At 36.4% G+C, this 17,415-nt stretch overlaps 3 protein-coding genes across 3 annotated transcripts; 2 read left to right on the top strand and 1 right to left on the bottom strand.

The window, feature by feature from the left end:
* Positions 1–1,996: 1,996 nt before the first annotated feature.
* Positions 1,997–3,871, top strand: LOC132188712 (transcription factor bHLH91-like). The gene is made up of 3 exons (XM_059603241.1): positions 1,997–2,944; positions 3,088–3,507; positions 3,770–3,871. The coding sequence occupies exons 1-3, from the start codon at positions 1,997–1,999 to the stop codon at positions 3,869–3,871; spliced, it is 1,470 nt and encodes a 489-aa protein (XP_059459224.1).
* A 3,711-nt stretch (positions 3,872–7,582) lies between these two features.
* LOC132188635 (transcription factor bHLH91-like) lies at positions 7,583–9,405 on the top strand. The gene is made up of 3 exons (XM_059603149.1): positions 7,583–8,485; positions 8,626–9,042; positions 9,235–9,405. Exons 1-3 carry the CDS (start codon positions 7,583–7,585, stop codon positions 9,337–9,339), a joined length of 1,425 nt encoding a protein of 474 aa, XP_059459132.1. The 3' UTR covers positions 9,340–9,405.
* A 1,229-nt stretch (positions 9,406–10,634) lies between these two features.
* On the bottom strand, positions 10,635–12,584 carry LOC132187808 (BTB/POZ domain-containing protein At5g17580-like). Its single transcript, XM_059602247.1, has 3 exons — positions 12,508–12,584; positions 12,310–12,379; positions 10,635–12,176 (listed from the first exon to the last, which is right to left on the bottom strand). The coding sequence occupies exons 1-3, from the start codon at positions 12,582–12,584 to the stop codon at positions 10,635–10,637; spliced, it is 1,689 nt and encodes a 562-aa protein (XP_059458230.1).
* Positions 12,585–17,415: the final 4,831 nt, after the last annotated feature.

Genomic DNA, 17,415 nt, shown 5'->3' with positions numbered 1-17,415 from the left:
AATATCTTCCCTTACATTTTCTTATGCCATTATAATATTATTATTTTTTTTGCAAAATACTAGTTTCATACCTACCCTCAAATTTTTTACAAAATCTTAACACAATCTCCGATAAAAGGCAAAAAGATGAAAGATGAGAAAAAAAAGAGAAATATTTATATTAAAATAATATGTAAAATGAAGCTCTTTTAGTTTCCTATACATTGGGTAGCACTGTAACATTCTTAATGTTTAGAGAAGCTACTGCAAGTGGCTTTTTGTGGGTTTATTTATTTATTTATTTTATTTTCCCTATATATAGAAAAGGGAATGGGTTATAGATCGAGTATATGTTGCTAGTGCTCTTAGCAACACTTTTATGTCCTTCTCATTTAATATACATTGGTGAATGCACTTAAGGAACGACCCAAGAATAAGAGCATTCACATTAGACTTCCTATATATATGGTTCTCTTCCCTAAGTTTAAGAAAAATGTCAAAAAAATCATAAAAAGCCACCCATAGTAGACTCCCCATATCTCCTTTAGACATTCGGATTGCTACATGCAGTACAACCCAATATATATGGTTGCACTACACCATTAATTAAGAAAATTTTCAAAGTTGTTAAGAACATACTAAGGCATATTAACCGAATGCAGTCCAATGGGCCAACTTCACTTATATATAGGATGAGAATAAAGAGATTTCTTATGTGTTAAGCTAAAACTAAACAAATGACAAGACTAGTCCACCAAAAAGGGATAAATACGTACAAGGAGTGCTAACAATTCTTTTCTCATTTATGGCCATAAGCAAATCAAACCCGTTTTTTGCAATATTGTTATCTTTAGTGACGAAATTTTCGAATCCTTGAAAGAAAAAAAATGGTGGTTAATTATAATTTATAATAATTATAATTAAAAAAGGAAATCTTAGCCCTGCTGACATGCCTCTTTCTCTCTCTCTCTCTCTCATATACACATAATCAAGAGTGTTACAATAGAACTCTTTGCAAATGAAATCATGAAAGTAATCAAGCTACTTTTCTTTCTCGGACAAGAGCGTTAGGGGGTGGCATAACATAATGGATAAATCTCGGGGAAGTGATATTAGATATTATATTTTTATTTCATAATTGTTCTAATTATTATATATACTACGTGATTATTTTAATTAATATTTACTAAAAAGAAAAGAAAAAAAATATATATATATATATATATGATAATATAGAATTTACTCAATTTAGCCAATCAACTATGATCTTGCGAAAGATGCAATTTTTGTAGCAAAAACCGCGAAGACCAAATTGAAGAAGTATGCGGTAGTTGTATGACAAAGTCACAAAGGCAAGGACTGGAGTAAATATATGCAGAGAAAGGAAAGGGAAAAGCATATTATAATGATGGGACTCACTGTAAATCACGCGGGCCGAGAGTATCAGGATTCAGAATACGGAGATTATGAGTGGGCCCCAGTGACGGGGAATCTCAGTAACAACCTCCCCCACCCCTCCCTCCCTCATCTGATTAAAATTAAAGATAAATAATTCTTCTATATAAGTTTCTAGTTACGGTCCTTCCTCCTAACCCCTTCCCTCCCCTTTTACTTGTTCCATTGGCCTATCACAATAAATAATATGGGTGGAATTCCTGAGACACCTCAAACCCCTCTCTCTCTCTCTCTTGCTCTCTCGGCCATCCCCTCAGTCGGTGATTCCATGATCTGGGTTTTCCTTGTAGCCTCCTAGCTAATTTGTTGCATTTCCTCTCAAGTGATTGTTTGTTTCCCTTTCTGTCTAGGTTTGTGCCCTAATCTTGTTCATCTAAAGGTTCAACTGTTAATTATTTGTGAAGGCTCTTCAACCATTTTGTGCTTTATTAATGTTGTTCTTCAATGTTCATGTACCCATCATTCTTTTTTGTTTTTTGTTTTTTGTGGGTGGATATTGCTTTTTAATTGATGCAGACAGAGACGCAGAAAGGCAGGAGACAAAAATCTCTCTGGTCCAAAAATGTATGAGACTGGTTGCTTTGATGCCATGACAGAAGGTACTGTTGTTACTGCAGCAGACGCAGCAATTTCAATTTCAGAGGACCGGTTTTCCCACACACTCCCAACCTGCAGCCACAACACCCACAACAGCTTTGAAGAGAATCTACGGCTCTCCATGGAAGAATTCTCCTACAACCACAACCACCCTCACCCTCCTACCCATGAAGATGCTGCAGCTGCAGCCACTGCCATGGGGATTGAGCTCCAACAGCAGCTGGCATTCAACATGGACGACTCCTACAACGCCACCAACCATAACAATACTCATCTCGTGGACAACTCTTACAGCGTCCACGAGATGCGAGATATGGATCGTTTTAACCATCACCACCACCACAACAACCATGAAGATCAACAACAGCAGTTGCAGCAAATGGACATTCAAAACGGCCAGCAATGCTTCGATTACTCTTCGCTGCCAAACAGTCCGTACCCCCCAACACCAGACCTCCTCAATCTCTTCCACTTGCCCAGATCCATCTCCTTCGCAAACCCGACCCAGGAGACCGCAAATTATCAGAACCCCATAGTCTTTACGGGAGACGTTAATCCAACCGGGCCGGACCATGCCACCGCCGCATCCGTTTTGTACGACTCACTATTCCATTTAAACCTGCCTCCACAGCCTCCTATGTTCCGGGATTTGTTCCAGTCTCTACCCAATGGCTACGGCTTGCAAGTGCCAGGCTCAAGGAATAATGGTTCTCTGTTTGGCGCAGGAGGGGATGAGAGAGAGGGAAGTGGGGATGGGTTTGAAAATGGCGTACTAGAATTCAATACAGGCATGGCTTGTATTGGAAAAGGCAGGAATGGAGAAACCAAACACATTGCCACAGATCGCCAGAAAAGACAGCTCATGAACGACAAGTTCAATGCCTTGAGGAGCCTCGTCCCTAACCCTACCAAGGTATTTACAGTATCTCATTTCTTTGATTTTCTTCTGACATTATTGATCAATCCCTTTATGCTTACCACACTTTCTGCTTTTTTGGCTGTCTATGTTAATTTCTTCTGGGGGTGGGGTGCCGAATCAAAACTATACATGTGAAGACTGATAGGGCATCTGTGGTGGCCGATGCCATAAAATATATCAACGAGCTTCTGAGGACGGTAAATGAGCTGAAGTTGCTGGCAGAGAAAAAGAGATGCGGGCGAGAGAGGAGCAAGAGGCAAAAGACGGAAGCTGATGATGCCGCCGGGGATGTGGAGAGCTGCAACATGAAACCTCTGGGTCATGACCCTGATCAGTCCTACAACGGATCTTTAAGGAGTTCATGGCTTCAGAGGAAATCCAAAGAGACGGAGGTAGATGTTCGTATAATCGACGACGAGGTGACCATCAAACTCGTTCAGCGAAAGAATAATTGCTTGCTGTTTGTGTCGAAAGTGCTCGACGAGCTTCAGCTGGATCTCCACCATGTTGCTGGTGGCCACATTGGCGATTTCTACAGCTTCTTGTTCAACACCAAGGTAGCTACCCAGTAACCCATATATATATATATATAGAGAGAGAGAGAGAGAGAGAGAGAGAGAGAAAGAGAGAGAAGATAGTAGTGTACATTTATGTATGAATTGTTAACTCACGGCGGAATTTCCTCTTAATCATGAGTCATAAGGCATAAACTATTATATTAAATACCTATTTATCTAAAAAATTTAAATGGATAAAAAATTATTGATTAAATTATTTAATTAATATTTTAACATTAATAAATTTTGCTTAATTTGGCAGATATATGAAGGTTCTTCTGTGTATGCGAGTTCTATAGCCAACAAGCTCATTGAGGTTTTGGACAGACAGTGTGCAGCCATTCCACCAACCAGCAGCTATTAGAGTATCCCAGCAGAGAATTAAGGAATTAATTGTGATCTTTTTGAGTTTTGATGTTGAGTATAATATTAGTGGATTCTAGTGGTAAGCAATAAAGCTGGTCATGGGATACAATTCATGTATACGTATTTCCAAGATTAATTTGAAGTTATGGTATGCTTGCTTGCTCCTTTTGTGTTAAATAGAAATCATATCAAATGTTTCAACTTTATTGTTATATATATATATATGCTGCTTCGGATGATGCTTACCTTCTTGATACTCAAACTTTTAAAATAAATAGGAACTTTTTTTTTTTTTTTCATTCTCAATTTTTAATTATTATTTGGAAATCGAACTACACAAACAGACACGTTTGTCCATTTATATAAGAATAGTCTTTTTTTTTTCAAACAGGCCATATATATTGCCCTATTTAAAAGGGCATGTGTGGATAAATATTTTTTTTAAAAAATAAAAAATAAAAAAAAAAATAAAAATTAAGCGCTTTGGACGAGTAATGCTAAAAGGATGACTAAAAAAATCATCCTTAAGTTCTGTTAAATGTAAATTGAATTTTAAAATCACCATGAAAATTACAAATAAGTTGAAATTCAAATCAGAAAGTATGTTTGCTTGATGGGTAATTAAGAATTCAAATGAATTAGGGAAGGCTTGTTTTATATATATATATATATATATATATGAGAGAGAAAGAGATTATCAATTTATTTGTCTTTACTATTGCTTAAATAGGGCTTGGGAAGGTTGCAAAAAGAAAGAAAAAAAAATTAAAAAAAAAAAAAAAATCCTAGCTCCAATGGCTCTCAAATTAGTTTCTACTTTCTAGTAAGCTCATAACTCCCCTGAAAATCCTATTAATTACAATTTACTCCATCATAAAATTGTAATTGTATTCTATGATTTATTTAATTACAAAAGATCTTCCTTTTCTACTAATACTTGCAAATAATTCCTCCATGAAATATCCATAAAATAATAAAGGATTTTAATCTTACGTACTCTCGATCACCTTATTCAATTTACATCTTTTATCCTTTAGTCCCTGATTATACATTTTAGATTGGCATATGTGATCGATCATCCGTACGTCTTCCTCTCTTAATTAGATTAATTACTCGAATTTTGAAGCCTAGTTTTAGAGACACTGGTCAAAATCACATTGCAAAAAAGAAAAGAAAATGAAGGACCAAAACCTTTATGTTAATGAAAATTAAACAACTAATTAATTAGGGTGATATATAAAACACCTTTTCCACCATGTCGCATTCTAGCTTTTCCATTCGTAGAGAGACTTCAGATGTGTATAGAGAAAAGACAAAAGGGCAAAGTACTGGAGATATTTCTCTACCATTAACAGTACGAAAAAGAGACAAATTGTACTAAAGCTTTATTTGGGTCAAATTTCCCTACTGATAAATGCTCGAGCATATTCTATAATTTGAATTTTTTTTATTTATTTTTTGCAAGTTCATACGTACACAATGAGAGAAAGAAGAGAGAAGAGAGGAAAAAACAAAAAAGAAGGAATTTCAATAATAATTAATAACAAAAGTGACAATTTTTGTCTGAATAATAACGGGCCTTAAGGAGGCCAGGAGCCAAACTCAAAAGGTTTGTTAATTTGCTTGGGTGCAAATGGCATAGATGTAATTTACAGGAACTCCTTCGGATTCACGCAATTTGTGGCTTACTCCAAAGAGTGTGTTTATTTAGGTCGGAGCCGTACTTTTAACAAATTTATATATTGTTTTTAAGGAGTAGTTGAATCGGCTGAAACCACGCTTTATGAAGTATAGATTATTTGTTTAAATTACCTCTCCCATTTTCCTGTCCTTGTGCAGACATGTCAAATATATATATATATATATATATATATAAAAAAAAAACTTATAAATTTGAAGTTCCTAATCAGTAATAAAATTGGACATTTTATCTACGAAGACTATAACATATTAACTATAATGATTTGTTTTAATCATTCAAGTGGAAACTTCTAATTGATATGTTACTGCATTTAAAATGCATTGAACATGACCATAAGTGAATTTAATAGAATTAATTATCTAAGTTCATGCCAGGTATATACGTTAGTAAGTAGTTACGAAAATTAATTTGTAAGGAATATAATTCTTTGTTCAAATAGTACAATAGATATTCATATGATTAAAAGTGAGCAACCGTTCTTTGAAACCCTAAACAAAGTAGAGGAAAGTATTTTTGTTTGAGAATCGGTTTGAAAAAATAACAATTTCAAAAAATAAATAAATAAAACAATGTTTTCAAATCGCAGAGAATTAATAAAATGCAAATTTAAAAGTTGAACCACAACTTTATTAAACGCTAACTGCATTTTTATTAAATGTGTTTTGAAATTGCTACGTATCAAACTGCATGTACATTTTTGAAACCGTTAAACGAAACCCTAAAGCACATATGTTGGTTATAAATAAGAAAGACCAAAATGATCTTAAATCTGGTCCCCTAATTCAGTACCTTGTGTCACGCTAGCTGCTCCTCTTTGTAACCATCTATATGATTTTCGGGGTCCTCTTGCTACTAATTAATCTTAATTAGCCCAACCTCCCGCCCTTCTTTTGGGGGTGACCCTGCCGACATACCCCTCTCATATATATATATATATATATAAAAAGAAAAAATAAATAAATTGCATTGATTATTATAAAAAATGTGATATATAAAATTTACTCGATCACCAATGATTTTGGAAAAGATGCAATTTTTGCAGGAAAAACCGCGGAGACCAAATTATAATGATGGGGCTCAACAGCTCACTGCAATTCACGCGGGCTGAATATCAGGTTGAGAATACGGGGATTATGAGTGGGCCCCAGTGACGGGGAATCTCAGTAACAACCTCCCTCATCCAATAAAAGATAAAATAATTCTTATATATATATATATATATGTTTCATGTTTGTGGTTACGCTCCATCCTCCTGAGTCCTGATCACTTCAATGGTTGAGGTGTAAATAGAAAATACATATTAAAGTTTGACATATTTGAAAATAATTTAATTTTTTTTTTCTCTTAACAAAATATCTCATTGACAAAATACTTATTAGCCAAACCATTGAAAAAACCACCGGAGTTTGATTAGTTTTGGATAAAATGAATGAAAAACTACATAAGAATGATTTAAATTAAAAGTAGGGTGTTTTCATGATTATTGTATTTGGTATTTTTACATGATGTATCAAATTTTTGTTGAAAACGCTACACCCATATCCTATAGAAGGGACTCTCATGACAATAAATAAAATGATGGAACTTATATAATTTATAATATGGGTGGAATTCCTGAGAGTCTGAGACACCTCATCCTCTGTCTCTTTCTTTCTTGTTGTCTCGGCTATCCCCTCAATCGGTGATTCCATGATCTGGGTTTCCCTTGTGGGCTCCTAATTAGTTGCATTTCATCTCAAGTGATTGTTTGTTTCCCTTTCTTTCTAGGTTTATGCCCTAATCTTGTTTATCTAAAGGTTTAAGTACTGTTAATTATTTGTGAAGGCTCTTCAACCATTTTGTGCTTTAATGTTGTTCTTCAATGTTCATGTACTCATTATTCTCCTCTTTTTTTTTTTTTTCCTTTTTTTTTTTTTTGTGGGTGGATTTGGATTTTGCTTTTAATTGATGCAGAGTCGCAGACAGAGACCCAGAAAAGCAGGAGACAAAAATCTCTCTGGTCCAAAAATGTATGAGACTGGTTGCTTTGATGCCATGACAGAAGGTACAGTTGTTGCTGCAGCAGACGCAGCAATTTCAGAGGACGGATTTTCCCAGACACTCCCAACCTGCAGCCACAACACCCACAACAGCTTTGAAGAGAATCTCAGGCTCTCCATGGAAGAATTCTCCTACAACCACAACCATGCCAACGCTCCTACCCATGAAGACGCTGCAGCTGCAGCCACTGCCATGGGAATTGAATTCCAACAGCAGCTGGCATTCAACATGGACGACTCCTACAACGCCAACAACCATAACATTACTCATCTCGTAGACAACTCTTACAGCGTCCACGAGATGCGGGATATGGATCAACAACAACAGTTGCATCAAATGGACATTCAAAACGGCCAGCAATGCTTCGATTATTCTTCGCTACCAAACAGTCCGTACCCCCCAGCTCCAGACCTTCTCAATCTCTTCCACTTGCCCAGATCCATCCCCTTCTCAAACCCGACCCAGAAGACCGCAAATTATCAGAACCCCATGGTCTTTACGGGAGACGTTAATCCAACCGGGCCGGACCATTCCACGGGCGCATCCGTTTTGTACGACCCACTATTCCATTTAAACCTGCCTCCACAGCCTACTTTGTTCAGGGATTTGTACCAGTCTCTACCCAATGGCTACGGCTTGCCAGGCTCAAGGAATAATGCTTCTCTGTTTTGCGCAGGAGGGGATGAGAGAGAGGGAAGTGGGGATGGGAGACAGTTTGAAAATGGCGTACTGGAATTCACTAGAGACAAGGCTTGTATTGGAAAAGGCAAGAATGGGAAAACCAAACACATTGTCACAGAGCGCCAGAGGAGACAGCACTTGAACGACAGGTTCGAGGCCTTGAGGAGCCTCGTCCCTAACCCTACCAAGGTATTTACAGTATCTCATTTCTTTGTTTTTCTTCTGACATTATTCATCAATCCCTTTATGCCTACCATACTTTCTGCTTTTTTGGGTCTATGTTAATTTCTTCTGGGGTGGGGCGCCGAATCAAAACTACACATATGAAGATTGATAGGGCATCTGTGGTGGGTGATGCCATAGAATATATCAAAGAGCTTCTGAGGACGGTAAATGAGCTGAAGTTGCTGGTGGAGAAAAAGAGATGCGGGCGAGAGAGGAGCAAGAGGCAGAAGACGGAAGCTGACGATGCGGCCGGGGATGTGGAGAGCTGCTACATGAAGCCTCTGGGTGACCCTGACCAGTCCTACAAGGGATCTTTGAGGAGCTCATGGCTTCAGAGGAAATCCAAAGAGACGGAGGTCGATGTTCGTATCATCGACGACGAGGTCACCATCAAACTCGTTCAGCGAAAGAATAATTGCTTGCTGTTTGTGTCTAAAGTGCTCGACGAGCTTCAGCTGGATCTCCACCATATTGCTGGTGGCCACATTGGCGATTTCTACAGCTTCTTGTTCAACACCAAGGTAGTAACCCATATATATTGAGTGAGAGAGCACTACCAGTAGTGTTTATTTATGAATTGTTAAATCACGGCTTAATTCCCTCTTAATCATGAGTCGTAAGGCACAAAATCATCATTTATCTTAAAAGTTTAAATTAATAAAAAAATTATTAATTAATATTTTGACATAAATAGATTTTGCTTAATTTGGCAGATATATGAAGGCTCTTCTGTGTATGCGAGTTCTGTAGCCAACAAGCTCATTGAGGTTTTGGACAGACAGTGTGCAGCCAATATTCCACCTGCCAGTAGATATTAGAGTTGGAGAAGATGTGTCAGAGGCAATCATGGAATTAATTGTGATCTTTTTGAGTACTTTTAATGTTGAGTATAATAGTGGATTAATTCTAGTGGTATAAGCACTAAAGCTGGTCAAGGGATACAATTCATGCATGTATACTTATTCCAAGATTTGGAGTTATGGTAAGCTTGCTTTCTCCTTTTGTGTTAGATAGAAATCATATCATCAAATGTTTGAACTTTATTGTTATATAATTATTCAGATGAGGCTTAAGACTTTTAGGCGCCTTGGACTGCTTTGGTTAATTTGTTTATATATATGCTTTTCATTAATATTTCGTGCAAATTAATGAACAGTAGAAATCCTAGTGAATTGATATATTGTGGCATGCATCTATGAGGATATAATTATTCTTGCCTAAAATACTAGAAAATACATTTTTATCTCATATATATCACACAATATTAATGTGATAGTCTTAACTAACTTTTAAACTAATTTTTTTTAAATGAAAATATATCTAAGCATTAGTTGAGATTACTACATTAATAATAATTGTAAAATAAAAATGCAGTATATATAGCATTTATCTTCTTGCCTTTCTAATTTGTATTAAAAAAAGAATAGTACGTACTATCGTCCTTTCATTCCAACCTATTTTAGGCTAATATGACTGTGTTTCACCTAGTAGGATAGAATGTGATAGAGGTATAGTATGTAAAGCAATTAATGGGAAGCCGATATGTCATTTTTTTTTTTATATTTTTAGAGAGAGAAATCTGCCATTAAGTAAGCAGGAGAGTGCGTGAGTGTCTTTCTTGTATTTTGGGTCAGAAGAAGAAATGTGTCATTTATAAGTTAGCAAAAAGGCTTGCTATAGTTAGTGTGTCCCATAAAGAAGGGACAAAAACATCTTCGTGGTTAGCTACACTACACGAAAGAAAGAGGCTACTACTATTTATTGCAGAGTAGCCCCTGAAGGACATGTAGAATTTGAAAGAAAAAAAAAAAAAAAAAAAGACTTAAACCAAGTTTGGAAGTTGAGTGTAGAACTATTTTCCTTTATAATTTAATTTATCCTTCTTGGGGATCAGCCAGGCATAGAAGTAAACGGACGAAGCCGTGGCAATATTTTGCAAAGGCACCAATTCCTAACGGCTATTAGTCTCCAACCCTCATAAAACTCTCTCCCTCTTGTTCTCTTTTCAAGATTGTTGTAACAAATAAGAAAAAGATTGACCAAAAAAAACGAATAGAGTGGCTGCTTTAAGCTATATTTGACAAAGAAATAAGATATATGGAACATGAATGTTCTACATGTTCTTCTTCTTTGTTTGGCAGTTTAAGTCGTGCATGTCATGACTGATGCAGCCGAACTTCCTCTTCATATCTCTCCACATGCTAACCTTCTCTTTTTTCACATTCCTGCTGGAACCACTCCCAATCTCTTTCCTCATCATATGGCATTCCCTCTCAAGCCCCATCACCTTGCTGCACATGTTCTTCATCTCACTCCTTACTTGTTGCCCACCACAGTCCACCTTCGCTACATCCTCATTCCCTGCTGCCTCCTCCTTTCCCAATCTGTCATCAGAATCCTTCGTGATCGTGTCGTTCAGTTGCAACTTCCCGGCGAACAAAACCTGCACCACCACCCTTAATGGCAATCTTTCATTTTTGGCTGCATGTTCACAGGCTTCAAGGGACATCTTTTGGCACTCCAAAACCCGGCACACTTCCTCTCTCTCAGACTCTGTCAGATATCTATGTTGGTCCAAGTAGATATCAACAGCTCTGTATATTCCATCAGAGCTTCTCTGGGCTCCTAATGATGCTGCACTTGATATTTCTCCTAATGAAACAAATGCCTCGAGCTTCAAATCTTTTTCGCTTGCAGCCATTGCCAGGAAATCTTCAAGGAGTTCTGCCACTGTGATTAACCCTGATATGTCAGAAGAAGTGTAATTTCCATAGAAAATTTTCAGTATTCTCCTCACACACTCTGTATCAAACTGACAAGGTATCAAGAGGTCTTTGGCAGTCGCCTCCTCTAGCTGTTTTCCAATCCTGGCCTCGAAACCATATATGCAATGAGGGTTGGCTCCCAAAATTATTGCAGATTGCAGCATGTCAAACAATAAATTGCATGGAAGGAGTCCTCTCTCATGAGATAAAAGCATCTCCACAGCTTCAATGACTTCCCCTGAAGAATTCCTCTCGTTGGTGGACATTTTTTCCGACCCTTTGGACATGGGAAAAACCCACTTCCTTGCATATGTACAAAGAGATGCAGCAACATACATTGATGGGGCTCCACGCTTACTCATTTCGAGCATGATCGGCTCATAGAGTTGGAGGGGTAGCATTGTCAAATCATCCGGTTGCCCTTCAGGATCAAAGAGCCTTCTCCTTGCATTTGGCCTATAGACATTTTCATCATCCTTAATTGGTTCACCAAGAAGGCTAGGATCAACCAATGCCTTGTCAATTATCGACTCTGAACAGGCATCTACTAAGCCAAAATTGACTGCTTCTTGAAAGATATTTTCCATGGTACGGAGAGCCTTAATGGTTTCATTCCAGCTAGGGAGTACCCTTTTTTCAAAGAAAGCAAGGGCCTTGCTTAAAAGATTATTTCTGCTGTGATTTTCAGTCATCATCAAGTAGTGAGCAAAACAAATGAGCGGTACAACATTCTTAGAGGACATGTGCACTTCAAGGCCATAGCAGAATCTTGCAACAAGCTCAAAAGTCTTTGGTTCAGGTGGGATGTCTCCAAGGGAATGAGAAAGATCTTCCTGGGAATTCACTCTGATTAAGGCTGCTATTTTGGCCGATCTTGCAGCCAAAAGTTCCTACATAAACAAAATGAAATGAAAAGAGTTCTCGAACATATTGAACTTTTGTATTTTCAGCAACATTTCTTCTCCAGGAAAAGAAAAAGAAAAAGAAAAAAGAAATGAAAGGTTTGTGGGAGTAGTTTCTCACTCTGTCCAAAGTGAAAGGCACATCACCTACAAGAAGATGCACATGCAGTGGAGATGTGGACTTGGACAACCTGAAAAGGGGCAGGGGGGAAGAGCAAAAAACAGAATTAAAATATATAAAAAAAAAAAAAAAATGATTTAACACAAATAATATCTAGAGAAGTATATATAGATAAGAAGGCGGCGGAGGGGAGTTTACCAAGGTGGTACACCTGTGCTTTGTCTACTAACTATCTTGTTAAAGTTCCTTTCATTGTTGTTTTGTCCACTGCCCATCTTGTGATAGTTCCTTTCACTATGCACTTCACAAATTACAGGAGCTTCTGTTGGAGTTTTAATTTGGCTTTACTAACCTCTGGTAATGAGATTTAGAACCTGAAAGTGTGATGCAGTTATAACTCACAACTCTTCCAAAAAAAAAAATATATCAAGGTTTTGAGAAAATACAAAATGAAGAAAAACCACTTCTTTTTCTATAGTATTTCTTATTAAATATGAGAGAAAAGCAACATAAACTGCAGCTTAGCCTAACCTGTCCTTAATAGGTTTATATAGAAAATAAAGTCTTAAACCTGGTGAAACACAGAAATTAAAACATTCATATGTGATCTCGTTCGAACGAGAAATTCGATGAAAACCTATGAACACTCCCGGTCTGACGAGCTTCAACCGAATACCTCAAAACTTAGTACTTGGTCGGTCGAACATGATGCAACAGTGACACCGACCGGATGTGTAGAGGAATATTTTTCATAATTTAAAGCATCTACTTATGTAGCAATGTTAATTATGTCTTGATCATTGTTAAATATGAATACCTTCCAAGAAAAAAAAAAAAAACATATTTGTGAATGTTTCTAAAATTCTATGAGTTGGGTGATATTACGTAGCTAGGCATGTTTATCAGATTCAGAAGTCAACATCTTATAATAGTGATAGTAAAATATGTGTAATAATCATCTACCAAATTACATAAAAAAAAATGCACACAGTTGTAATATCTAAAATAGGTGTTACCATTAAAGCTTTATGAGCAAGAAGAAGAAGGAGAGGAGGGCGGAGGAAACTAAGGTCACTTACAGGGAAAGAGTGAGAGAGACTGGGAAATAACAACGTTGGAGCGTTGGAGCTTCTGGGGGGTTTCAGCAGATTTCTTGGCAAAGACTAAAGAAAGAGAGTTAAATTTTAATTTAATATAACATACTTCATAATAGTCAAAACAAGAAGAGAGAAAGCAACGTTCAAAAAATCAGATTTTATCCTAAACACAAGGGTTCTGTTATTTTGGGTATCACATTTTGATTACAAGAAAATTAATGTATAACATGTGGGGGCCGCTCATCATCTTTTGGTGGGCCACTGGGCCTGGGCTAGTCAAACACAACTTTCAATTCACATAAACAAATTTTAGATCCTTTGTTTGCCAAAACGTACGTATTAATCCGTGCGCCCTGCCACCTTGTGTTAATATATATACTGCCTAGCTAGAAAAAAGAAATAGAATATAAATAAGATGAACGTGTGATTTCTAGTTTTTTGATATGGATGAAAACTGAATTGATATTTTTTCTATTTAGTATTTAAAAAAGATAGAGAAAGGGCAAGGGTGGTTAATTTGATGGCAATTTTTTTTGAAACCCTATCTAATTGTCATCTACCCAAGGATAAACGGAGGAGTAATGCTATAAGTTTTTCTTGTATTGCTCTTGAGTCCCTCCAAGAATGATGTTGCTATTAAAATCATCATTATACTTGTGATTGATTATTATTGGATTTTGATCAAATAATTATATTACGTTTTTCACACTCAATGTTTAGATTAGGTAGCGTGGGGTGTTTTAAGAGATTTATATTAATTATTAAAAGAGAAATGTTATAGTTCAATAAAAATATCACTTTTTGCCTATAAAAATTTTAAGTGGCAAGAGACTACATGCCCTTACGTGGCTGCAGTTAAACAAACTGTGGTTAAGGTCATGTGACATTTTGTTACTTAAAACTTTTATGAGTCAAAAATGATATTTTTATTACACTATAGCATTTCTCTGGTTAAAAAGGAACTACTTTGAAACATATTATGTCAAGAAAGAAATGAATATAATAAATGGCGTGAATAGTAAAGAAAATTTAAGGGGATCTGGTTCTGGGCTGAATAGTTTGTGGTTGCATAAGGATTGCGGGCACTATTTATCAAAGCTGGATCGTGTTTTGGCTTAACAAACAATTGCGTGCTGTTCCTTTTTCCGTCGTCCGAACAGAGTTAAAAGGGTCTGGTCGACACACAGTAAGAGAGAAGGGAGCCGCCCTTGTGCGCAAGCAGGACACAATCTTAAGGTAATTCACTTGTTTATATGTTTGTGTATATATATATATGTTCATTCCTTCGGTTGACTTAGTTCGCTAAATTTAATGAATTTTCTGGGGCTGCATTGACCCCGACGGGTTTGCACCCATACTTAAATGCATTACCAACAAGGATATCATTTTTGTTTTGGGTACTACTTTGATGCTTCTTTGCTTTGCTGAGGAAATATGATGGAAAAGAAAAGAAAAGTTGCGTGTGAATTTTAGTTTCATTGCAAATAAATGATGATATATATAGCTCTACTCATTGGTTGATGTTATTACATGCTCGATACAAAGAGATCAAAGAGGCCTGCTATCTGTTTGACAGTATGTCATAGAGAATTTCGTGAAAAGGAGTATGAAAAATATTGGCCTGGTTTTAGATAAGGAATACAAAAATGCACTGAATGAGTTCATATTGGTTTACCGTCGTGAGTGGAGATAGGTAGGTCTTGGCATAGCTGGCTTGGAAGAGAAGAGAGCTATGTAAGCAATATGTTGTTAAGTTGCGTTGATATTTACAAAAAAAAAAAAAAAAACATCGTTTAGACTAAGCTGATGCATTGGCTCAAGTTTTGAATTGCTATTCCGAGGCTATGAACGTAACTGAAGAATTTTTAGTGTTTTGGGGTTGTTTGCGAGCTATTTTGGATTGGTGGTTTAGGGTTCTTTAGGATTGGATATAAGGAAAATAATAGATGCAAATCAGTTCTTGCCTTGGTTAGAATTTGATACAAAATTGTTGGAAGTCTGAAGTGTAATCCAGAGAAGAAAGAGGAGACAAAACGAAGTATCACACTTGGGATTTCCTTGGTATTATACGTAGGAGAAAGATTGAATCACACAAACCTCAAAGGAAGCTTCATAGCTCTGAAATTTTAGCAAAACATAATCTTCAATATTGAATAGAAAGTCTTGAATCAATATTTATAAGAAACTAAATCTAACCTTAACAAGACTTAGACTCTTAATAAGACTTGGGCCACTAGCAAGAACTAGACTTTTAATGAGACTTGAATTTTATAGGCTAACTATTAAGCCCAAACTAACTAACAAATAGAAATCGCATATAAAATTCCAAAAACATAATAAAAAAATCAAACTAAGACCATGTACAACCCATTTCCAGAAATATGAAGTTTATAGAAATACCCTTCGCTCCTAAAATGGAGTAAAACTAAAATCAAATCAAACCAGCTTTTTTGTCACTTGCATCAAGAAGTTTCCATGAGGTACTAGTAATAATAGGCTTTAAATTAAAAGAGCACATACTATAAGTCATGTTTGTTTAGTGATCATAACATTTAAGTCTGTTTTGTATTATATGAATTAAACCCTATTAATTTATTAAAACACAAGTGCACCATAAGCTTTTTTCTTTCATTATGCAGTGCAGAGAAATGACAAAAGGTTTTATATGGGCAACAGCAGAGGATTTGGCAAGGAATAGAGGCCGAGTTCTGTCTCTCTATCGGCAGATATTGCGGAGCCTCAACTCCCCAAATTTGGCCCTCACTTTTGCCGCAAGACTGGCTAAGAAAGCAGAGGTTCGTGCTATTTTCATGCTGGGTTCTGAGGAGAGATCCCTGCATAACATCGATGACCTTATTGACACTGCTGAGTACTCTCTTTCCCTTCTAAGAAAAGGTGAAATCCCCAAATATATACAATGAGTAAGTTATCTCCCACCGTCTGTTTAGCGCTTGGAACTCTCTTTATCTCTCCTACACACTCATGTTGATGAAACAGTTTGATGTAACATCTCATTTCTACCGGTTGACTGAAAGCAAAACTTCAGTCCTTTGTTAGTGATACATGAATCTATTGTTTCTTATGCACCCATATACAGCTATAAGTTAGCCAAACAATTCTCAAATCCTTTCTTTAGTTCTGTAGTTATTGAATCACATTTATCATATATCTTTATTGAAACGATAATCAAGTGCTTCTCTTCTGAATCTGTTCATGTAGGGGAAGGGGAACATTGCTTATATAATTTGGTAGTAGCTTGACTATTTGTTTGGGATAATCGATTACTTATTGGTCGTTCATGTAAGAAAATGAATATAAAGATTGAATTAATGCATTGGTTGATAAGAGCCGTGCCTTTCTGGTAATGCTAACATATGTGCATGTCAATAGGCAATACCAGAGCATCTTTTAATACAAAGCAAGTAATGTGATCAGAGGAATTATCATTTCCGTTGAAGGTTTTCACATTACAGAAGGAAAAATAGGGTGTGAATGCTAATATATGAAACTAGGCCAACTAAACAACTTGTGATGATGAGGGTTGCAACATGAAGCTAATCTCATCTTCTCCAGTAAAAAAATAATTTTTAATAACCTCTTTTAGGTGTTATAACGCTGATTTTTAAGAAAGAAAAAAATTTTATTTCCTCAATTATTAAAATGTTCTTAACTAAAAGCGAAAAAAAGGATGAATTTCAACCCGAGGAACTCATGTTGGATAACTCACTGAGGTCACTGAGTGACTCACCAAAGTCATCTTTGTGGACAAGACATTAGAAAGCGCTTGCACAAATTCAAACCCAAATTAGTGACCAAAATGGGTTGTGAAAAAAAAAGAAACGAAATTTGTATCACATAGGATAGGACTGACAATTTTGACACGACCCACGAAATTAACACGAAATTAGAAGGTTAAGATTAAGAGGTCTAACACGTTTAGTTAAATGGACTAGGTTAGGATTCATCAATATAATTTTATACCTATACCTTCAACACAACCTAAACTTGA

This window comes from Corylus avellana, chromosome ca7 (assembly GCF_901000735.1).
Source record: "Corylus avellana chromosome ca7, CavTom2PMs-1.0".
NCBI lineage: Eukaryota > Viridiplantae > Streptophyta > Magnoliopsida > Fagales > Betulaceae > Corylus > Corylus avellana.
The sequence above is the reverse complement of the archived record's forward strand: the minus strand, read 5'-3'. Positions and strand labels throughout refer to the sequence as shown.

What these genes read in the sequence shown, in the direction of transcription:
- LOC132188712 (XM_059603241.1), top strand. Translation starts at nt 1,997, where the DNA reads ATGTATGAGACTGGTTGCTTTGATGCCATGACAGAAGGTACTGTTGTT. An exon ending in TCGTCCCTAACCCTACCAAG is followed by an intron (nt 2,945 to 3,087) that starts GTATTTACAGTA and finishes ATACATGTGAAG; the next exon opens with ACTGATAGGGCATCTGTGGT. An exon ending in GCTTCTTGTTCAACACCAAG is followed by an intron (nt 3,508 to 3,769) that starts GTAGCTACCCAG and finishes TTAATTTGGCAG; the next exon opens with ATATATGAAGGTTCTTCTGT.
- LOC132188635 (XM_059603149.1), top strand. Translation starts at nt 7,583, where the DNA reads ATGTATGAGACTGGTTGCTTTGATGCCATGACAGAAGGTACAGTTGTT. An exon ending in TCGTCCCTAACCCTACCAAG is followed by an intron (nt 8,486 to 8,625) that starts GTATTTACAGTA and finishes ACACATATGAAG; the next exon opens with ATTGATAGGGCATCTGTGGT. An exon ending in GCTTCTTGTTCAACACCAAG is followed by an intron (nt 9,043 to 9,234) that starts GTAGTAACCCAT and finishes TTAATTTGGCAG; the next exon opens with ATATATGAAGGCTCTTCTGT.
- LOC132187808 (XM_059602247.1), bottom strand. Translation starts at nt 12,584, where the DNA reads ATGGGCAGTGGACAAAACAACAATGAAAGGAACTTTAACAAGATAGTT. An exon ending in AGCACAGGTGTACCACCTTG is followed by an intron (nt 12,380 to 12,507) that starts GTAAACTCCCCT and finishes GCCCCTTTTCAG; the next exon opens with GTTGTCCAAGTCCACATCTC. An exon ending in TGCCTTTCACTTTGGACAGA is followed by an intron (nt 12,177 to 12,309) that starts GTGAGAAACTAC and finishes TTGTTTATGTAG; the next exon opens with GAACTTTTGGCTGCAAGATC.